Source organism: Eublepharis macularius, chromosome 13 (genome assembly GCF_028583425.1).
Source record: "Eublepharis macularius isolate TG4126 chromosome 13, MPM_Emac_v1.0, whole genome shotgun sequence".
Classification (NCBI taxonomy): domain Eukaryota; kingdom Metazoa; phylum Chordata; class Lepidosauria; order Squamata; family Eublepharidae; genus Eublepharis; species Eublepharis macularius.
The window spans coordinates 23,379,217-23,402,313 of NC_072802.1; the positions used below are offsets into that span (position 1 = coordinate 23,379,217).

Sequence of the window (23,097 nt, forward strand, 5' to 3'; positions counted from 1 at the left end):
GTGGGAGAGGAGGGTCCCGGCCGCGCAGAGGGGAGGGCCTTGGGCAGCGGCGAGGCAGACGGCCCAGGGGAAGGGAAGCCGGGCTCGCTCCTCGCCGAGACGGCCCACAGGGGGGCCGGACTGAGCAGGGCGGCGCAGCGCGGCGTGGTGGGGGCCCTTTGCTTGCGCTGCTGCCGCCGCGAGGTGGGGACTCGCGGCGGGCCTGGCCGGCGATCGCGGCCTTCGAAGCTCGAGCAACTTCTGGGGCAGGCGAGCCCGGACGGGCGGACGGGAGAAGGGAGGAGCGCGGCCGCCGAGGCCAGCCCAGCCGGCGAGGTAGGTGGAGGGCGACGGACCAGGGGCGGGGGGTCAAGCCCGGCAGCCGAGCCTCCGGCCGGGCTGGGGCGCCTCCCTCCGGCCGCATCCCCGAGAGCCGAGCAGGCGACGGAAGGAGGTAGGCAGGCCAACCGCTCCCCGGGGCGCGCCGGTGCTGATCTCGGCTTGCGCCGCCCAGGGAGGGAGCGAGAGGCAGGCAGGCAGGCTCGGACGCCGCGCTGCGCCACGGCCCCGAGGGGGCGCCCACTCGGCCGGCCACCGCAGGTGCGGAACCTGAACCCGACCCGCATCGCAGTTCGGGCTGCGCCAGGTACCGCCGGCGCGGCCGCCCCGCGTCCCTTCTCCTCTCCCTTTCCCGAGTCGTCGGCGCACCGCCCGGCGGGAGCAGCGCGCTCGCCTTCGCCCTTCGCGGGCTGGCCCGGCAGCAGCGCGCACCTCGGAGCCCTCTCCGCCGACCCAAACCACGCGCTCCCCCGTGCGCCCCGGAATTTCCTCCCCGGCGCCCGGGATCCCGCACGGCTCTCCCGCGCCCCACTTTCGTGCATCTCTCGGGAAGGGGCCAAATTCATCAGCGGGAGGAGACCCCCCCCCCTTTCCCAAATAACATCCCGGAGGCTCCGTGTGCGCCCCCACCGCAGCCTTTTCTGGCTCGATCCCCGTGACCTCATCGATGGGGAGGGCTCATGAGTCGCTTGGCGAGCAGTGCCCACCCGAGGGCTGCGCGGTGCGTGTGAACAGGCAGCCGTGGGCAAGGGGGGGGGGGTAAAGCCTCGGGGCAGCCGCTGCTGCCGCCGCCTCCCTCCCCACCCCTCCTTATCTGTCCTTCCCCTCCCCTCGGGTGGAGGCCGGTCGCCGCCCTTGCCCCCCGCCCTCGCCAGCCCCTCCCCCTCCTCGGGCAGGGCGCAAAGCCCCTCCCCCTCTCATCCCCCCTCCCTCCGATCGCTCCTCCGGACTCGGCTGGCTCGGCGCCCCCTCCCCTCCCTGCACGGGCAGGGCTAGGCGCGGTGCAGCCTGGGAGGTGTAGTTCCGGGGCCCGGCCCGGCCGGGGTGGGCGTGGGGCGCCGGCGGGCGGCCGAACTACACTTCCCGGCGGGCCCCGGGGCGGCAAGCCAGCAGCAGTCGGCGGCGGTGGCCGCGGCTCGCTCTCGTCCTCACACTCGGGCTGCTGCTGCCAGCGCCGCCGCCGCCGCCGCCGCCGCTCGGCGAGTCTCGCTGGTCGGCCCGGCGTTCCGACCCCGCCGCCTGGGCCGCCCTCGGGCCCGCCGCCGCCGCCGCCCGGCCGGTCCTTCTTCCCGGGCGGGGGCCCGCCCCGGAGCAGGTGCGTGTCCTGCCCCCCCTTCCCGGGCCCGCTCCCCTCCGGCGCCATCGGGGGAGGGGGCCGGCGTGCAAGCGGGGTTTCCATGGAAACAGGGAGCGGGCCTGGGACCGCGGCCCTCGTCCCCCTTGCGGAGGTCCCGTCCGGGGCGGGAGGGTGACAGCAGGGCCGCTGCTCTCGCCTGCGGGGATCCCCGACGGGGAGGGAAGCCTCTTGAGCCCAGCGCGGTGAGGAGACACTTTCTCGCTTTCCCCGCTCCCGACAACTCCCTTGACGGGCGAGATTCCCGTTTCCCTCCCCTACTCCTCCTTGCGCCCTTCCTTCCTCCCATCGACGGAGCGGACGGGCGGCCCCGAGAGAGTCCCCTTTGCTGCGGCCTTCGGCGGGGGAAGAGCGCCGGGCTGGCCTGCGGCGGGGCGGGCGGCGTCCTTTGCACTAGGGAAGCCCGACTTTGGACGACGGCCCCGTCCTTTCCGATCTCGGCCGCTCGCCTCGGATACCTCCCCGCGCGCCTAACTCGGCAGGCTGCGTGGGCGCGAGTCGACGGCGCGGTGAAAAGGCTGCGGACGGGGCACGCGCGGCGCCCGTCCCGTCCGCTTCCTTCGAGGCGGCGTCGGTGCGGTTGGCTGCCGCCGCGCCGCCTCTTCTCCCCCTCCCTCCCCCGGAGAGACAAGGGCGATGCCCGTGACGGCCCCGAGGGGACGGGCACGGGCGGCTGGATCGCCGTGCTGGGGAGGAGGAGAGAGAAGGCAGCACAGTCGCAGCGGCCAGCCAGCTCGGGGAGGAACCGAATGTTAGACGGGCGGAGGATGGAAAAGGGCCGCTGGTCGGAGGCGGAAGGGAGGGAGAACCCAGGCGCCCGATGCCACAGCTGCGCGGGGAGCCGGTGCCCCTGAGCAGGGCTAGGAAGGAGAGGGGGCGGGTGGCTTCCTTTCCCGGAAGGCTTGAGACAACTTTTGCTCTTGGGGTGCCTGGTTCATCACGCGTCCCTGGTGCCTCCAGGAGCAGATCCGCTTGGGAAGCTGTGTGAACTGGGCCTGCCCTTTAAAATCTGGGTGGGTTGCATAGCAGAGCAAATTGGGGGGTGGGTGGTTCAGGGGCTGGGAAGGCTTGCAGAGCTCTAGGGAAAGGGAGGGGGAGGAAAAGAAGAGAGGGCAGCTTGGGCTTGGCATGTGAACCGTGCTGCTTTGCTCTGGCCAGGTGGAAGGCTATCAGAAGAGCACCAGCCAGCCAGCACCCCGCTTTGCCTCACCCCCGCCTCCAGGTTGGCCCCACAAATGGCAGCTGCCCAGAAGAGAGAGCCTTTGCATGTTTACTGTCGTGTAGTTTCACCCTGCCAAGAAAACCGGAGGCTGGCGGTGGCAGGAGGGGGAGTGGAGGGATGGGACGTTTATGAAGCTTAAATGGGGATAGGGGTTGTGTGGCAGGCATCGCGTCATCGCCTGGACAATCCTGGCTTTGGGCAGGGAGGCAGCTGGCCCCCTCCCTCTTTCTCAAAGGGGTCTGGCAGAGGGCTTCCCAGCTTCATGTAGGCTGCCTGTGTGTCTTTTTCCTTTTTTTTAATCTCCAAAACGTGATGCTAATCTGCAGCTGCGACAGGTTTCCACGGTGAGGCTTCCCTGCCAGGCTGCAGTGAGCAAACGGGGAACCCTTGCTGTGCCCACTGCCAGGAGGGGAGGCTTAATGGTGGAAGAGGGGAGAGACGCTGCAAAGTTTGCGAGAGAGCCCAGCTTCGATGGGGATGGGGGTATTGTCTTTACATGCTTAGAGTTCATTGTCCTGGTTGCGCACGCTTAAAGTGGGGGGGGGGAACCAGGTGTGCAGGCAGAGATTTTCTTGGCAGGAACAGACAGGGGGGCTCATGATGGAGGTACTTGCCATCTTAGACAGTGGAGACAGAGGGTTGGGTCTGGAAGGAGACCTCCCCTCCGAGGCCTCTCCTCCGAGGCCTGTGTGGCTTAACGCATATGGAAAGGGTTGCTGTTATTATTTATAGATTGAATTTGGTGCCTGTATATTGCCTGTGTGTGGTGATCTTCAGAAAGAGATACTGGAGTTGGTTGCTTTCTCCGGTGGAGAAATCCTGCTTGTTGTGTTGGGTTCGATCGGTGGTGAAAGAGCAGCGTTCTCTACGTATTCAGAGGCACTCTCCAGTGCTGAGCCCTTGCTCTGATCAAGCCCGTGTGGCATTCTTAGATTGCAGACAAAAGGCCTTAAGATGATGAGCTTGAAATATCTTTCCTTTCCTCACTGTTTTAAAAAAAGACAGCCTCAGCCTGATAAAGAATTCTGGAGAATTAGAAAGATTCCATGCTATTTTGTGTTGTTTTGGTTGGTATTCATAAAAGGTATATATATCACAAAGGGGTGCAAGTAAGCCGGTACAGGCTGGTATGGAAGAAAGTGGCCAAAGTGATACCTTCTGCTTCGAGCTCCCTAAGAGAGACAGTACAGGTAAAAAAAAATTAAGTTGCTTTCACCCTTTTTGTTACATGGCTTTTGTTCTAGTTTGCTTTGGGCCAGTGTGGCTACCCTGCCACCTTTGAACATGCAATTAACTAAAATAGTATAACTGCTCAGTAGCATAATTTTGGCTGTTCTTATTGCTGATGTTTTGGGATCTTCTTTGGTGGGTGGATTTGCAGCCCATATTAATCCTTATGTGGTGGGTGGATGTTGTCATTTAGAGGGGCGCGGATTTGGCCAGTGGTTTCGAAGATGCTGCTGCCGTACACACTGTGGTTTGGAGGCTATTTCTTTACGTACAGAGTAACCATCAGTGACAGGGTTAAAAGATGGTGGTATGAAAAGAAACTTTTGTTCTTCATCCTGGTGGTAGACCTGAAAATTTGGGAGCCCATAAGAAACAGTTGTTAGTCTGTCTGGCTTGTAGCTGTTGACAGTTCTTTTTCTTTCGGTCATAGCTTTGTGAAACAGAGATGTCAATTTCAACTCTTTTTTTTGGTAGTAGTAGCCACTGATCTTACTGATATATTTAGAATCTGTGATCATGACTGGATTTTAAAAAGAACGTTATTGGGGTTAGAATTTGAAACCTTTTATTTTGGCCTGATCTTGAGCAAACAGAATCTTTGTCTAATTGTCAGCTTTTGTACCACAATGGTCTCATTTCTGAAGGGCCTGTGTAACCGAACTGTAAACCGAACTGTAAACCGAGAAGTCCAGAGTTCAGATTCTGCTTCTGTCATGCCTCTACTAGGTAGCCTCAAGTAAGGTGCCATCTCTTGGTCTGCCTCCCTTGCCAGCAGCCGTGTGAAGTTCTGACCTACCTTACAGAGTTGTTTGTAAGAATTACTGAAATAATCTGTGTCGTGCTTTAAAGTGCTAAATAAATGCGAAGGAGTTTTAGCAGCAATGTTCTGCTAATGCCAATCTCGATAGTCCTTCTGAATACCTTTTGGGCTAGCAGGCATCCCTTTGGGGCTTGGCTCGCTGAGTCAACATATCTAGTCTTTGGATGAACTTGTAAGGCAGGATCGCAACCCTGGTGAGGCATCTTGTACCCTCGGATTCAGTAGCGAAGCTGTAACGTCATATGCTCTGTCTCTCTCTGCAAAATCCCTTTGCCCGTGGCACAGGAGAATATACGTAGTCCAAAAGGGACAGCTGGTGATCTCCAGTCGCTGCGCGCTGTGGCTGGGAAGCTAAAGCTTTAGAGACGATGTTGTTTGAAAGTTGAAGGGGTGCTGGAGGAGGAGCTGGGGAAACAATGAGATTAACTGGTTTGCTAAATTGCATCAAAGGGTGCAGTCACCCCAGCACGTGATGGACAGTTTACAGCTGGAATTTCTATGTCCTGCCCTTTCTGGAAGGCTCAGACCAAACCCCGTTTTTCTGAATGCAGAGACACTTAAATAACGGTCTCAGATGGCACTTTCGCTCTTTCTCATGTCTTTCCTAGCATGGACTGCATCCACTTTGTTCCTTCCTTATCTCTGAGATCCCAATCTTTTGGGAGAAGCCTTCCCTGCAAAAGAGCCCAGTCTTTTTATTCTTCCCTTTCTCCTGCCTAGGACTAACTCCAGACTTTTTAATCTAGAGAGCTCCCCCTCTTCTCTTCTGTGCTAGCTCCATGTGTTTGTAGTTCCCTCCACCTGCTTGCACCCTTCAGAGTCTGTCTAGACCCATTACCAGAGAACCCCCTTCATGATGTCTAGGAAGGAAGGAAGAAAGGTTCACTGAAGTTTATCGGTCAGGTGTCCCATCCATTGAGGACACGGCAAGAAGTAATGTGTTAAGATTGGAAAATATTTAAAATCTCTAACTAGGGAGAGGTGCTTTTAACTTTCTGCGTTTGGTTTAGATTCTTAAGCATTAGATTCCCAATTTTGTTATTTGGATATAGACAAAATATGATACTAAGAGAGGTCATGCAGTGGGAATGCAGTTCAGGGGTCTTCTTACTCTGCTCATACTTAAGTTATCCAGTCTAAAGGTAGAGGATTCTTTCCTGCTATACTTAATAATAAAGTGGCAGGCCCCTGTGCAGTTGATGACAGCTGCTGAACTAAGCCAGCCACATACAAGGTTGGGGTCTCTATGTACTGCAGGCCCTCACTGGTGTGCAGAAAAATATGAAATTAGAAATTAACCAAATTAAAAGACCCTCCCTGCAAAGAGCTTCATGAGAATCGAATATGATCCAGACTTATAGAATGATGGGAATTGTTAAGAGTCATATGGGGGCGGGGGGCAGAGGGGAAATTGGCCTGCTGAAGCATCAGAGGATTTATAGAATCCTGGAAGGAAAGATTTTGGGTGGGTGGGGAGGATTTCCAAACTGCACCTCCCCCTCAGATCATGTTTGTATTCCATCCTTCTTTCCCAAGAACTTCAGGGCAGCACGCCTGAGGATTGTCCCATTTTGTTTGTATAAAAGTCCTGCAAATTAGGCTAGGCTGTGAGGATGTGATTGGTTCTGATCTACCCAATGCAATTCATTGCTGAGCCCGCAACTCACACCCAGATTTTCCCAGTCCTGCTCTATCTGCTGCACCATACTGCCTGTCAGCTTTAGATGACTTGCTGAATTCCATCCAGTGTTAGAATTCTCCAGGCCTTTTCATTTACATAGCTCTCTTGTTGCACAGGACCTAGGGGTCTTCCGTCCACGAAGTGCTCTTGTTTGGAGGAGGTTATTATATTTTCTCCAATAACCGTGTGTTGAGAAATTGTAATTCTTTGCCGGGCTAGTGGAGGGGTGGTAGTGGTGGCAGCGATGGAGTGCTGTCTGGAATGTGGTTGTGCAAGTGTTAAAGGTCACCTATTGGGCAGTGCCCATGACATCACTTGTAAGGCCGAACGCATGCAGCCCAGGGTGCTGCGACCTGACTCAAGTCACTGCTGAACTTGCAAGAAGGGAACTGTTTATGGGGAAGCCCTGTGTCAAGTTCAGCGCGCCCATCGCTATGAATCTCTATGCTTTTGCCTTAGATGGACTGTCTGCAGAGGTGACGCAGACAAGGTGTTTCTCCAGACTTTCAGTTGTTGCTACAGCCCCATGTTCACAGGTTGAGTACTCGATCTTATGCACACAATCCAGTGTTTATAAAGTGTGTGTGTGTGGGGGGGAGATTCTCCCTCTTTACAGCAAAGCCCCACCCCACCCCCATTAGCCTGAATATGGCTGCGTAGCTTGCAAATGTTGAAGTGGGAGTACCTGTGCATAGTTGTTGTGGATCTTCCGGGCTGTATAGCCGTGGTCTTGGCATTGTAGTTCCTGACGTTTCGCCAGCAGCTGTGACACTGAGAGATCTCTGTCTTTCGGTGCTACACCTCTGAAGATGCCAGCCACAGCTGCTGGAGAAACGTCAGGAACTACAATGGCAAGACCATGGCTATACAGCCCGGAAAATCGACGACAACCATCGTTCTCCGGCCGTGAAAGCCTTCGACAATATACCTGTGCATGGTTTGAGCTGATCCTCTGGATAAGCCGTTTCCCATCCGTTTTGCCAACATCCCTCCTTGAACCTCAGTGTTCAGAACAGAATGCAGGTTCCAAATGACCATCCTGCCGGTGGAGAGTGGATCACTTCTTGAGCGACTGTCTTGAGAGACGGCATGGGAGAGCGGATGCCGATGCTGCAGGGTTCAGCGGAGATTGTGGCAAGACGGAGTTCGGTCCAGTTAAGACTGATGAAGATCACCTCAAAGGATTGCAACTGGCTTCTTCTGAAGAGGAGAGGGAAAGATGAGGGTGTGGGGTGATTGCTTTCGCTCCTCCTTCCTGGTTCGGCATGCAGCTCCCAAGCGATGAACTCCATTGCTGAGGAGTTGATGGACTCTGGGGGACACTGAGGTCAGCGCATTTGTTGTTTTAGGGGGCAACCCCCTGTGGCCCCTTGCGCCCAAGGAAGTTGCCTTGGAATCGTTGGGCATTCCAAGGCATTGTAATAGGACTTTGCCTTGCGCCGCTATGTGACGGGAGGCTTGAGGTGCAGGGAATAACAGGAGGACCCGTGTGCTTTTCCTTTGGACTGCCAGGAGAAGTCTCGAGTGGCTCCTCCCTCATATTTGCCAGGTTTGCCTCTTCTAGAAAACAAGGGTGTCGACTCTCGCTCCGCAGGCTTGCTCCCCCACTCCCATTCCTCTAATGTGCTCATCCTCTCCGTCTCGAGGCACATCCACATGTCTCTTATTTCAGGGATCAGACGCGCTGGAGACCTTCCTGTAGTGCTTCTGGACAGGCTTGCCAAGCCACATGGCTGACAGGAACTATTGTGGGCCGTGCGAGAGACGTGGCTGGTTTCCAGCTTCAGGGTGGTGGAGCTACCTGCCTCGTCTCCGGGGCCGTTTCCTGCACTCCTGGCTGCCTCTCACAGCGCCTAGCCGGTGGCAAAGACAGCTGCCTGTCGGGGTGGGCTTGGGCTTGGGCAGATTCCTTTGTGGAATTCTCTCTGCTCTTGGCACCTCCCCCTTTACCGCCTGTCCAGAAGGAAACTCCCCGTAGTTTCCTGGGGAACTTGTTCTTGTACTGCCCCAATCTGGGGTGTGTGTTTTTCTCTCTCTCTTCCTCCTCTTTGAATCCCTGGGTTCCGTTCTCCTGATTGGCAGGGATCTCTTGCCTCTCTCCTTTTTTTTCTCCCTCTGTTCCCTGGGAATGCTTCTGTCTGGCTAACGTCCCACATCCTCCCTGGGAAAAAAGAATGCATTTAACAATGTCCGTTTCTGTGGCTGCATCCTTCTTGGGGCCTTCTTGCCTCTTCCACTGACCCTGTCTTCCTTGCTCACTCGGCAAAGGCGAGGCTTGTGCAGCCTCGGCCTCTGCTTCTGGCATCTTTCGTTTCGGTCCACAGGGATTCTGCCCCATCTGTGTACTGCTTCTTTTCCGATGGCCCCTCCATTTAGCACAGGGCTCTGCTGTTGTGTTTATTTCTTCCTCGATCCCCCAAGCCTCCCTCTATGAGGCCGGCTGGTACTAGTTTTTGTAACGAACTGGTCCTCTTTGCATGACTCTGTTCTTCCCTCCCCACCTCCAAGCCCTTTGGGATCTTGAACGTATTACCTTGAAAGTCTTGCATTTGTGATGCGACGTGCAAGGTTGGGGGTGCTACTGCTCACGCTCGGCTTGGATGTGTCTTCTCTCTTTTTTTGCTTCAGATTGTTTTTCAGGGTTGTATCTGTGTTAACTACACTTTGTGGCAGTCGGAGTACCTTCCGCTCTGGTTTGCCCTTTGTCTTTCCCCAAAGCAGCCCCAAACGGGTGACTTGGCTTGCAAAATGGTCTTTGGAACCCTTTCCTATTTAGATGACACATCTGAGGGGAGAAACAGTTCCTTTTTTAAAAGAGCGTTCAGCTAGAAGCTTTTCCTCCAGATGCAGTCTTTACAGCTTGGGATTGCCAAAAGGCCCAACTTGGGAGCGCCAGACCTTTGACTCTCTCTCTTGACATTCCCTCTCAGACAGAGCTCTGTTCCACCCACCCTGTGTGCATGGTAGCATCCTGCCTTACCTAGGTGTGGATGTAGGTGTGACTCCTCCCTGCCGCCATTCTTCCTCGTTTGCACTTGATTTGTCTAAAATGCCTTTTGGTAGCTGCAAAGGAAAATTTGGCTCAGTGACTGTATGTTTGCTTTGCTTGCAGAAGGCACCAGGTTGGGTCCTTGGAATTCCCAGTTAAAGGATCTCCAGTAGAAGGGCTAGGAAAACACCCTTGCATGAGAGACCGCCAGTCAGAAAACGCAGGGCTGGATGAACTATTGATTTGACTTGATATAAAGCAGCTTTCTGTGATCAAAATAACCACGCTGTGCATATGCTGCCCTAATGCTTTATATTGGTTTGACAGGCGGAGCCCCTAACAGGACCGAGTCTGGTTGTTGCTGAGCGGCTGTCATGATCTCTGCAGCACCTCTTTACAGTGGGGTGCATAACTGGACTGGCACCGAGCGGATTCGCATGTGCGGACTCAACGAAGAGAGGTGAGGTGTCTGCGTGTGGCCCCAGGCTGTGTGCGTTGAGGAGAAAGGGTGTAAACAGTGGCTTTGATAGATTCCACTTGGATTCCTTCTAAAGCTGAGGTTATAGGATAGGGGAATTTTTCAGTTTGTGGGGGAAGAGAGGGAGTCTATTTCTACTGTGCAAGAACTGGATCCATTAGCACCTTAAACACCAACTAGACTTTGGTATAAGCTTTCAAGAGTGAATGCTCCCTTTCTCAGATAAGAGGAGTGGAAAAAGGAAGGAGTCTTTATAATCCAGGCAGAGGGTAGGAGGGTTATTGTAAGTTACAGTGTCAGGAAGCTAGCTATAATACATGCTGTAATCTTTTCTCCACTCGTATCTGATGAAGGGAGCTTCAACTCTTGAAAACTCCTACCTTGGAAATCTAGTTACTGTTGGACTGCAGACCAACAAGGCCACCCGTCTGAAACTATTTCTACGGTTGTGAATGTGAAGGAATTTTTGAGAGGAAATCATCAAGCGAGCCAAAGTTTAAATTGATATTTTCCAAGTCAAATCATTTTTTTAAAGTCATCATTTTTGACAGATGCTGTCAGAGACTGTGGGGTGAAGATGTGGCAGAGGGTATTACGTTTGGCAAGTTAGTGTTTTGACATTGTCTTAAAAGTGCATGAAAAGCCGCATCAGAAACTGAGATGCAATTTTTAAACATTTCTCAAAATCCAATTTAACTCTGAGTCCTGTACATTTCAGTTCACATCTTGATTTTTTAAAATTGTTTGTTAAACTTGTATTGTTTGCGCTCTTCCATAGAGTTCCTGGAGGCCTTCCATCCCAGGGGCCAATGGGGCCCACAGCTGCTTAGCTTTGGTTATGCTTGTAGCCTCAGGTGCTCCTAGGATTTGAAATCTGAAAAATTCACTATTTCCAATTTGAGCGCTGAACGTTTTACCAGATCTTTGAATTTGAGAGACATCCCTCCCTCCCCAGATGTGGTTCACATGGCTACAAGAGGCTGCGTTCTGCTGAAACAGACCCATGAATCTCAGGACTGTTTGCTGTATGTGATGGCAGTTCTGTGGCAGAAATGGGTCTTTCCCAATACCTGCTGCTACCTGAGATGCTTTTACTGAAGATGCTAAGCTTTGAACTTGGGATGTTCTGCATGTGATTTCTGTGTTTTGTCACTGAACCACAGCCGTCCCAGAGCATCCCCTTCTCTGAATTTACCTGCCAAGTTCTGATGGTGTGACTTGTGCTCAGTGTTCTTGGGGGTACAATTTCAGAAGCTGTGCTCCTTTCCTAAAGGGAGTCTCTGTGTGAATCTGGGAGTTGGTGCAGCAGATGCAGGTGGGAAGTAAAAAGTCCTAGAGGAGGGTCTGATATGCCTCCTTTAGGTTGCGGAGCAGAAATAAGGCAATCAGGCTACATGTCCTTTAAAGCCGTGCAGGCAACATGCCACCTGTGGGCTGTATCAACCCGATAAAGGCTTTATGTCTGCTAGTTCTAGATATCTGACAGCCATGATACATGACAGAGAAGAGTTCTGTTGGACTGGCAATTCCTGTTCTGGATCTTACATGCATCGGAGTCGTATGACCGGGTTTCACTGGTTTTCTCTTTTACCGCAACAGGAGAGCGCCACTTTCTGATGAAGAATCTAACACCAGCAGCTCCCAGCATCTGGGGTCCCCGGAGTTCTGCGTTGGCAGCAGCTTTTCCAAGGTGAGGGAGCATACGGTGGGGCTTGGCAGGCAGAACAGGTATAGGAAATGGGCCTTAATTGTTGCTGGGCAGGGAGGTATGGAGGGCCAGGATGCCAAATTTTCTAGCTGCCTTGCTATTAAGGAATGTTAGCCCAAATCAGTGTGTAAATTAACTGGTCTTCAAGATACTATGATGGTCACTAGTGCAGATAGCATTTAAAAAGGCTTTGAAGATAGGCCTGTCAACAGCTATTGACCATGATAGCTGGTAGAACTTCCATGTTCAGAGGCAGTGCACCCCTGAATGCTAGGTGCTGGGGCAAAACAACAGAGGAGAACTGTTGTCTTAGTTTTTACTTACATGCTTCTAAGATACATTCTTGACATCCACCTACAGTGGAAAAAAGGAACCTTTAGTTCTGTTTAGCAGGACCTGAGTTTATTGATTTTTGTTTTCCTCTCTTGAGCTGGTATAGCACAGCAGCGGAGAGATGGGGCTGTGGAAGACTGTAGTTCAGATCTTGCCCCTGCTATGAATTCACTGGGTAACTTCAGGCAAGCCCCCATCCCACCTCTTTCTCAGCTTCTCGCTGTCTGCAGTATGGGAAAGCGATCTGTCGACTTGCTTTATGTGAAGGCTGTTAGGATTACTGGGGGGGAAGCGCCCTTACTTCTTTATAAATGCATTCCCTTGTTTTCTTTCCACTGGGGATTCCAAACAACTTGCAGCATCATTCTTCACCTCCTCCTTTTTAACCTCACAACAATAACCTTGTGAGGTAGACTAGGCTGTGTGTGATTGGCTCAAGTTCCCCCAATGAGTTTCCGTGGCAGAGGGGGGACTTGAACCCAGGTCTCCCAGACCTTAGCCGGACACTCAAACCTCTCTAAATATCACCATCAGCCTTTCCCTCTGTGGTTGCAGGTGGAGCTCACAGCAATTTCGAGTAGCGGCAGCAGTGCCCCGGGGTTTGAGGCAGAGGGCATCGTGGAGGAGAAGCTTGGGCCCAAGCTTGAGGAGCAGCCCCACGAGCCAGACGGTGCTGGAAAGTCCGGGAAGGGCAGTGATGCCAGCCAAGGGGAGGCCGGGGTGGCAGAACCCACCAAACCAGAGAGCAGCAGCCCTGAATGTGTTTGGCCCTCTGCTAAGAAGGAGGCCGACATCCTCCCTGCCTGCCCCAGAGCTCTGGAGAGCGAGCATGCAGGCAAGGAAAAGAGCACTGCCCTGCCGGCTGGAGCGGCCGTGACCACTGCTGCCAGCTGCACCACTCTAGCCTCTACCCCAGCCACCTTCGCTTTGAAAAGTGTCTGTTTCCCTACATCTCAGGCCACCGCTATGCAAAAAATGGCCCTCTCCTTCCAGCCAGGAGCAGTCCTAGCCCCCAGCCAGCCCTTGGTTTACCTCCCGCCCCCCAGCTGTGTGGCTGCTCTTCCGAGTCCGCTCGGAGTCTCGTCCACACTAACCCTGCCTGTATTACCCCCCTTCCGTCAAGACCACTGTCTGCCAGGTCTTCTCGCCCCCTCCGAGCTGCATTCTTACTCGTATGCCTTCTCTGTGGCCAGGCCTTTGGCTACGGATTCCAAAGCGGCATCTGTGGACGCAAGCCAGCTGAGCTGCCCTCCCCCATCGGGAGAGAGCAACACCTCCACGGCCCCTGGCCCTTCCCCTCCCTCTGACAGTTCAGACCTTTCGACAAGCACTCCTGCCTTGGTTACATCATGTGGGAGCACTGCCCCCTTGTCAGGTCCCAGCATGCTTGCCAGGGCCCCCCCAGCTCCAGAGCAGCTCGCGCAGGGCGTCCTGGCTTCCATCTCCCCCTTGAAATCACCTCCGCAGCTGGAACGTGAGATGGTCTCCTCTCCGGAATGCAGCGAGATGCCTCTTGACCTTTCCTCCAAGTCCAACCGCCAGAAGCTGCCTCCGCCAAACCAGCGCAAGACACCCCCCATGCCTGTGCTGACCCCGGTGCACACCAGCGGCAAGGCGCTGCTCACCACGGTGCTTTCCAAGTCGCAGAGGGTGGCTCAGGCTGTGGGCACGCCGGGCTCTGCTTCGCCCTTCGTCATCTTCCCAGAGTTCTTGCGCAATGGGGAGCAGGGCTCCTGGGTGAAGAACTCCACTGCCCTCATCAGTACCATTCCAGGCACCTACGTGGGGGTGGCCAACCCAGTGCCTGCTTCTGTGCTATTGGGCAAAGACTCCAACGTTGGCTTCAGCAGGGACTCCCGCCACCTCCCCAAGCAGGAGCCCATTTCTATCATCGACCAGGGTGAGCCCAGAAACACCGGACTGCCTTCTGGGAAAAAGGGTGGCCCTGCCAGTGCAGACGGGCAGGTAGAGCCCCTGCGACAGCACCTTCACGGCAGAGGTGTCCCTGGGCCCCCGTTGCGCTCGTCCAAGGAGCTGTCCCTTTGGAATCCTGGTCAGGGCAATGTTTACCCTCGATGTTCAGTCAACGGGAAGCCTGCTAGTCCTCAACTTCTGCCCATGGGGTGGTCACCCTATCACCAAACTCCTCTGCTTTCTATCGGCATCTCGACAGCTGGGCAGATCCCTCCCAATCAGGTTGGTCCCTCCAAGCCAGCTGCTGCAGGCGAGTTGGCTGCGTTCCCCACTGTGCAGCCAGCAGAGTCCGGCGCAGCAGCCCAGAAGGCCTCCGAAGCACCCTCGCAGGGCAAGAGCTGTAAAACAGCCTTGCCCAGCATGGCTAACCCCTTGTGCGTCTCGCCAGCACTTCAGACCAGTCCTCCAGACTCCAAGGGCTCGAATGTCCTTGCTCCGAACCACAGCTGTGACAGACTAGAGACTGAGTCCATAGCCGAGAGTATCCCCCAGCCAGAAGCTCCCTCAGTAGGCCTCAAGCGCCCCGGGGACAACAAACCTAAAAACCAAGTCTTAACCACCTATCTGGCCCGTGACCTGCCCTTAGCCAGCCAGCCGACGGTGCGGACACCTTCTGAGTCTACACCGCTTGCAGAGAGCCAGCGCAAGGCCCAGAAGTGCGACCCGTCCCGGAACCAGCCGAGCTCAGAGATTCCTTCTCACCCCCTTCACCAAGTAGACCTCAGCCGCGTGAAGAAGGAGTGGGTGGAGCCCGATGTGCCCTTTGCCTCTGCTGCATGCCTGCATGCCTCGAGAGACTCTCCAAAGGCCAAGCTCAAGGCGGTGGCCCACATCAAAGTGGAGGGGGGCTTCCCCTGCAAACCCAAGCGGCCACGTGATGGGCCAGACCGACCAACTCACAAGAGGCAAAAGTGCCGAAGCGGCGAGGAATCCGTAGCTTCGTGCAAGTCGAGCAGCCAGAATATGCACACCCGCAAGGTAAGTAACGCAGTTGTGGCCTCTGGCACTGCTATGAAAACAGCGCAAGGAGCAGGGATAGCCAGAGAGCTGCAGAGTGAGAGTTGGGTACTCGTTGCTTGCCAGGTGCTGAGGTTCAGGGCCAAGAGATACCAGAAGGGATGTTGGCGATAGGGAAAGCTACAAGCCAGGGTTCACCAGTGTTCACTCTGGAAGTTCCTGGTAGGCTGAAAGAATTCCTCAGACGTGCTTTGGAAACTACAGGCAGGAGGACTGATAAATTCTCTCCGCATTTATGGTAGAACCGGGGAAACTTTGTGGCACGCTACATAGCTCGCTCAAGAGTGTGTTAAGACTCTCACTTCTAACGAGCACTTCTCTGATGGATAGTTATTTTAACAGCATTGATGGGGGTTGATTTTTCAATTCAGCTACCTTTTCCCTTGGATCTGTTTTTGTTAATTGTCAAAACTTAAGAGGGCGGAAAAAGAAAATTCTCTTAACAGATGCTTCTGATTTTTAAGAAAGAAATCACCTTGGTTTGTAACTTGATGCAGTGTTGATGGAGTCAGGTGCCAGGAGAACACGGGCTCTTCTGCTTACCTTTGTCCATTCGCACCTTTCCAGGATACTTCAATCCTTTCTTGGGAATGACTTTACATGTTGTTTTGTGTTATAAAATGAGAGATGGGACATCACAAGTGAGTTCCGCCGATGGAGCACATTTGTAGCTTGCCGCTTGTTCCAGCTGTGTGACATTCCTGTTTGGCGAGCTCTCCTCCATTCCCATGTTACTGATAGGTAGGAGCAGCGTGCCTGCAGCCACATACCAGGTCCGTAGCTGCCGTGAATAATTTCCAGAGCAAGGCTTGGGACTTGGATATTTCCTTTACAGAGGCCAGTGCTCTTCTTCTGCTCCCCAGCTTGTTGCGGCTACTCAGTGGAGAGGTTAAAGCACGCTGCAGGGGTTCAGATGCATTCTAATGTGTCATGTTTCAAATGAGGGGCTTAGGACTGGCCCCTCGTTTGTGTCCAGGTTGGTAGCATCTGCTGCTTTATGGAACTGTAGGCTTGAGCTGCAGCCTGGCAAAGTGAGCCCGTACCCTGGAATGACGTGTCTCTTCCGTATCCACAGTGGCGGAAGCATCACGGCGATCTCCGGGACATCAAGCGAGAGAGCCGTTTGGGCTCTACAAAGGAACGCAGCAGCCTCCGAGCCAAGCGCAAGCGCCGGAAGCCATCCCCAGGGCATCAGGGGCACAGCTGCGAAGAAGGTACAGTAACCACATCTGGGCTTACTGCAATTTCTTCTGCAAAAAATGTCCTACAGTAACAGAAGCATCTTATGCCGAGCCCAGTGCCTGCATCTATGGTACAACTCAGCAGGCTCCTTTTAGCGAGAGGCGGTCCAGCTTTGTCTGCCTCTCACGAGAATGTGGCTGAAAATGGGGGGGGGGATGTGATCCTTGCTATCAAGAGTGAGTAACACTACGACGACGGGGCTACAATCACTAGGAGGAGAATTCCTGGGTCCTTCAGGAATAATTGAGGCATCATCTTGAATTTTCAGCTTTAATTAAGAAAACCAAGTCTCTAGTCCTCTTTATTTGCAGAGCTATATATTTTGAAAATTTGAGTCAGGTTCTCCATAAGAAGTAGACCTGATGTGTTCTGGCCACAGAGTGCAAAATCATTAAAATCTAGCAAGCAACAGAGACAGATAGGTGGGGTGATGATTATCTAGGACTGGGATACCCGGGTTCAAATCTCCACTTGGTCCTGAATCAGTCACACTTTCTTGGGGTGAGGATAAAATGAAGGAAGGGGAGAATGAGGCACACTTCCCTGAGCTCCTTGGAGGAAAAGTGGATAAAAACAGGTTATTAAAGGCCAATTTACTTGGGTGGTTGGCTCAAACATCTCATTTTTATTCAAATATAATGCTGTTTTAGTATCATTAGATAATTTTCAAGCCTATTCATCAGATTTAGATCATTGCTAGTTGCACTTTGTTACAGTGCCCCTATGATGGAGCCTTAGTTCCTGCACCACCACATTGTTTCTAACTCTTGGGACAACTCTTGCTCACTTGGTTCTCTTTGGTCTTTAGTTGAGGCTGTGCCTGCTTCTGTTTTGGGCGACATGCAGGTGAGGAGATCTTCCTCACGCATGCTGTTGGTGCAGCTTCTCGTGAAACTGGCTAGGTGACGATAATCTTACCTCTTAAAGATCTGTTTTCTCTCTCCCCCTCTTCTCTAGCTTTTGTTGAGAAGAAAGCAAAGAACAATTTCCGTGACTTCATCCCTGTGGTGTTGAGCAGCCGGACCCGAAGCCAGTCAGGTGGGTGGCTAAGCAGAGGGACTGCTTAGATCTGCGGAGGGCGGCTTGGCTGCTTCACAAGAAGTTGCAGACAGGCTGATAGTTGGGGATGATAGGCGTATGTGCTCCTGCTGTATGAGAGCATCTTGGTAGCAGCACTGGTCCCACATCCTAAGAAACATGGGACAAGACAGACCGGGACTTCATTGTTTTAGAAGGAGCATGTAGGCTTCTGAGTAACACAGATCTCTTCCTCAAGTTGCGCAAAAGAGAAAAAAATAAATGTGTTGCTTTTGCATTTATCTCTTTTATTGGTTGTTTAATGAAGTATACGTGGTGGTGGGGTGGATTTTGAGTTTTTAAACAGTCCCAAATCCACAAAAAAAGGAGGTGGTACCTAGAATAAGGTCCTAGATGTAGCCTTTAATGTTAGTCTGCATTAGGGTCTTTCTTTCTTTCTTCCTGTAGGAAGCATGGGGGGCTCTTCTGCTAGCATGCTAGGGGATTGTGAAGGGGCTGGCCAGGAGATGGTTCCGCTGCTGTCAGAGGATGAGGAAATTGATGAGGAAGAGGAATTGCTGTCCCTGAAGCATCGCAAGCTAAGGAAGTCTCACCGGCTTTCCCCGCACTCCGGTTGCAGAGACCGCGAAAGAGAGAGGTCTCGTTCAGAGAGGGGCAACCTTCACCTGAGCAAGACTCGGGAGCTCACGTGGCAAGTGGAAGCCACCAGGCAGCTGTGGGACCGCAAAGAAGCAGAGGAGGAAAGTGGCCATGTCAAGAGGAAGAAAAGAAGTCGGCGGAAAAGCTTGAAGTACCAGACAGGAGAGTACTTGATAGAGCGGGACAAAGACGAGCACACAAGCTGTTGCCACAAGTGGCGGAAATCTAAAGAAGGTAACAAGAGGGCAGGGGGCAGGTAGGGGGTCAGAATACCCCGGGAAGGGTGTCCAAGGCAGCACCCCTCAGAATAGACTTTCCTGTTGCCATTGATTTTAAGAGCGATGCTGATGTTACTTGGCAGAGTCAGTCCACATCCAGGATAGACACATGGTAGTCTTGAGTGCTGGACTTGGGCCCCATGTCAAGCAAGAGAGACATGGGAGCAGTCAAGATAGAAGGGGAGAAAACAGAGGCTTAGAGGACCACTCAGAACACCTTTGCAGGGCTGCCTGTTGATGGAAGAGGGAATCTGTAGGGTTCCCTCTGTAGGGCCCCTGTGGAAGGGGGCAGGAAGAGGGCAGGAAGGGGGCAGGAAGAGGGAAGATCTTCATTATGCAAAGCCAGAGATCCTTTCTTCCCACTAAGCAGAGTTGCAGCCACCCAAACTGCTGTCTTTAGAAGCTGGATAGAAACTGGGGATATAGAGGTGCTTCTTGCCAGGTTGCTGTCCCTCCCCTTTGTGCCTCTTCCCCTTGCTGGCTGCTTTGGGTGGGGGGATCTGAAATGCCCTGATGTAGCCCCCTTCTAGAGCTGGTGTTGGATTAGTGATGGATCAGCATCCGCAGGCCCCCTTGCATGCAACACCTTGCCTCATTCCTGCAGTTTGGTGCAAGGAGGCTGCGCTTTCACCAACAGAAGAGGTGCTTTGGCAGGAGAGGGGTAAGTTCTAAAAGGAGGCCCAAATGCTTAAGTTGAAAGAGAGAGAGAGAGAGTACACACGAACACACACACACACACACCCAGCTGGGAAGGACAGACAGGTGGCTAGGCAAGGAGCTATTAGGAATCCTGCTCTGCCTTCACAACTCCTTTCCCCAGGTTTCTGAGTTCTTTTCAGGAATTACCTATGGGGTATAAGGCATATAACGGATCCATTATGGTTAAACGCTTGTTTTTAGGGAAAATATAAAATAAAGACTAAGATGGCATTCTACGCCCAGTCCCAATTTTCTTCGCTTTTGTAGTGCTTGCATGGAACAGAGGGAGCCTGGCTCTGATAGATGCCCGTCCAGCTTCCGTTTTGAAAATCTCCTGTTCCTGCAAGGTTCCTAAGGCAATTTATTCTATTGTAAAACTGTAACGACAACTATAGGACGTTTATCCTAAGGCTTCATCTGTGTGTGCGTCCTTCCTGTAATTTAAAGGCATTGCCTAACTTGTGTGGAAGCAGCAAGCAACAGCCTCTCTCCTGTCACGTATTCCTCCACTACATGCCCCCCAAAAGATTTGAAACGATGTTGGAAAGAAGAGCGGCCTGTCCTTTTTGCAGCAAGGCCTCTCGCAGGCTTGCCGAAGGCGTCCTGCAGTCGGCGGCAGCAAAAGCCAGCTTCTGAGAGCAGCCTTTGCTGGGGCCTTGCTCAGCACGCGAGAGGATTAGTCTGAGCGAGCCGAGCTGGGGCCTTCTGATTTTGCAGGCTGCAGCAGCCACTAGGGGGCAGGCTGCTCCCGCGCAGGTTCTGCGTTGCCGCTGGGCGGAAAGGGACTTTGCGAGCCGCAGCCTTTGAGGCCCGGAAACATCAGGGGTGTGGAGAGGAGAAGGAAGCTGGCCAGCGGGGTGGGGTGGGTATGTTGTGGAGGCTAGGAAGCGGGAGCAACAAACACTTCCCCTTTTCTCCTCTGTGGGGTTAAAGTGCAGCTTCTCTTTCGAGCCCTGGTGAATGTCTGTCGAGAACCTGAGTGTGCTTGGGGAGGGCCTCTCAGTAGCATCCCCTGGTGTGTGTGTGTGTGTGTCCGGCTTCTGTCAGAGAAACTGACTGGTTAAACTTGGGGCACTCCTGTGAGAGAGGGACTGACGTAGTGCTGCCAGTGGGCCTGAAGGGAAAGGTCCTGTCCATTTTAACCAAGGTTTAATGGGATGTTGTTTATCTCCAAGCCTTGAAAAGCTCCCACTGCCCCTTTCCACACATGAAGCCTCTGTTAAAGGGACAGGACATTTTTCTCCAAGTCTGTTGGCAACCGGAGGACCTAGGCAATTGGGGAAAGGCTCCATTCTATGCAGGGGAGAATTCCAGCCCGTTTGTCTTTTCCTGTCGTGAGAAGCTGTGGCTTCCTAAATCGTCTCCTCTGAGCAAACATATAAAGGTGTTTCTGAAAGACTGTGGCAATCCATTGACACAGCTGTAGGACAGACGCTGCCCCTCAACACTGAGGCCTGGTTTACTGCCTCTGCGGGAGGCTTTCCGGAGTGTTCCAAAGAGAAGCTGCGATAAGAGGCTGCTTTCCAGAATGGGAAGGTGGGGTAGGGGGCTCTACTTTGCATGCAGAAGATCTCGCATTCAGTCCAGTTCAAGGAGCTCTAATTGCCAGAGGTGGGGAATACCTTTCTCTACTCAGGCCTCAGTGACAGGAGATATGGATGAGCTAGAGATGAACTGGTGACCTGCCTCAGTGCAGGGCAGCTTCCTGTGAAGCATCTAAGGGCCCATAGCATGAAAGGAGGTTGTTTTCTAGTACTGTTAACTTTACCCCATGTGGTTCAGGCCAGCCCAACCCATTGCTCTGTGCCTGTCACTTTGCCTACTGCAAGTATTATCAAGAAACGTGACTCCTGGGACAGCAGCTGGCAGGCTTTGGTGGCTTCATCTCCTTATTTTTCAACCTTCCTCCTGCCATCTTCATCCATTAAATCAGGCCCTCAGTGTTTCAGATACTAGCAATGGCTGCAATTCAATCGTCTTCCACTAAAAACAGAACCTTTCCAGTTATAGCTCTGAGATTTTGGACATGCTTTCCCTCGCTTTCACCTACCTTTTTCGTTTTGGCTTTTGTGATCTCTTCTTAGATGGCCGTTCTTCACTTTTAAGTTTAGTGAGTTTTATTCTGTTCATTCATTATTATGTTGAAGAAGCATTAAGCAGCATTTAATATGCATTTTTAAAAAATGCTTCAGAAGGTTCCCCCGCCCCCCCCCCATTTTAGGCTGGTTTACCCTATGAAGTAATGTGGGGGGGTATGCACACTTGAGTAATGAATGTAGAAGGCCCTTGATGAAAATGATCACACAATAGATTAAAAATAATATGGGGCCGTCCAGAAGACTGTTTTTAAGTCCCTCTTTTTCTGCTTCCCTTGTTGACTTGCATATTTGGTTCTTGTTTGAGTTTGAAGTTTTGGGCTAGGCTGGCACTTCGAAAGCATCAGTGCTCATTTCCCAGAATCCTCTGCACTCTAATCCTCCTTTCCTCTGGCTTTTCTGTCAGACTTCAGGTACCGGAAGCACAAGGGGTCCACCCCAAGCAAAGGCTCAGAGCTGCGCCTGAGGAGCAGGCTTTCTCCAACCCTTCAAGGGCATCTGGACTTCCGCAATGGATTCCTCTTGGATCACCCAGACTCGCCTCCTTTACAAGAAGTGCTAGAGAAGCCGTCCGGGAAACGCAAATGCAAAACCAAACATTTGTCTGAAGAAAAGGTACAATAAGAAGGGGTTGATTGGATGGATAGAAGTACTCTGGGCAACATTTGAAGTCCAGCTATATTATGTGGGAGATACATCAAGAGATCTCTCAATAGGTTTATTTTTACTTGTGAAAAGTGAGAGCTGGCGACAGGGCCGGCGTGCCGATTAAGGCCAGGTAGGTGGTGGCCGCAGGCGCAGGGTGCCGGAGGAGGCGCGGCGGGCAGGAGCACGCTCCACAAAGCACCAGCCTCCTATCCCTCCCACCCCGCGCCGCTGCCGCCGCCAGCACAAGCCCCCAGCCAGGCGCAGCCACTGCGGGCAGGCAACCGAGCGGGAGAGCTCGGAGGCCGCCCGCCGCAGCAATCGGGCCGGCGGCGGTGCGTGCGCTCCCGTGATGATGTCACGTGTGACGTCATCATGCAGGCCGGTACACACGCGCGCGCTCGTGCACGTGTGGGGGCACCCGGCCGGCTGGCCGTGAGCCTGGCAGACCCTTGCGCCGCCCCTGGCTGGCGGGATGTATCGGTCAGTATTTTCCTAGGATCTGGGAAAACTGGGTTAAAGTCCCCTCTACCGTGGAAGCTTGCTGGGTGACCTTGGGCCTGTCACACCCTCTCAACCTAACCTACCTCATAGGGTTATCGTAAGGATAAAATGGAGAGGAGAATGGTGTTGGGGAGAAAACCGGGGTAAAAATTAATAAAGCCAGTTTTAATTGAAACAGTGACATAGTGGGAAAGGATGCTGTTACTACCCTTTCTTTCTCTTGGGTAGATTTGGTCTTTAAGACTTTTATTCTTGCCCCTCTTGGTAGATTGCTGCCACCAGGAATTAAATTCCAGAATAACTCAAATTTCCCCTTTTAGTAATGTGCCCAAGGGTCAGGCCTTTTGTGGTACTATGTGGCCCTGGGAAAGGAATGGGATATAGGAATGACAGATACTCTAGGATATAAAAAAACAAAGTAAACTTTTATTTTTATAAGAAGCATATCAATTTCATATTATTTCTAAAACTTGATGGTTTCAAAAGAGTAGTTCTCAATTCTTAAATTACTTAAACCCAGTCATACAGATCTTCCCTCAGGCTTCACACACAGCTTGCCTGCTTTTGATATTAATTTCTCTCTCAGTTACAAGTAAGACCTTTTCTCAGGTGCACACACAGTTTGCCTGCTTTTCCCTGACTGAATGTTCTTTCACAAACACACAGTTCAGGCTACCGCACAGGTTATATTTCTCTCAGACAACATACACAAGCTCAGGCTGCACACAGCTTGCCTGCTTTCCCCTGACTAAATGTTTCTCTCAGAACTGCTTTAAAATAGTCAGGCTACACATAGCTTGCCTGCTAATACCAGACTCAATATTTTTCTCAG

General features: G+C 52.9%; 1 protein-coding gene across 1 annotated transcript in view; it reads left to right on the plus strand.

Annotated features, from left to right (window-relative positions):
• The first annotated feature begins 259 nt into the window (after window positions 1–259).
• The window catches only part of BCORL1 (BCL6 corepressor like 1), a 33,582-nt gene continuing 10,744 nt past the window's right edge, over window positions 260–23,097 (plus strand). The window contains exons 1-8 of the mRNA XM_054996987.1: window positions 260–315; window positions 9,942–10,074; window positions 11,692–11,782; window positions 12,689–15,085; window positions 16,200–16,338; window positions 17,324–17,404; window positions 17,852–18,277; window positions 21,523–21,731. Of these exons, the coding sequence (XP_054852962.1) occupies window positions 9,989–10,074; window positions 11,692–11,782; window positions 12,689–15,085; window positions 16,200–16,338; window positions 17,324–17,404; window positions 17,852–18,277; window positions 21,523–21,731 (3,429 nt within the window). The 5' untranslated portion in view covers window positions 260–315; window positions 9,942–9,988. The remainder of the gene's footprint in view (window positions 316–9,941; window positions 10,075–11,691; window positions 11,783–12,688; window positions 15,086–16,199; window positions 16,339–17,323; window positions 17,405–17,851; window positions 18,278–21,522; window positions 21,732–23,097) is intronic.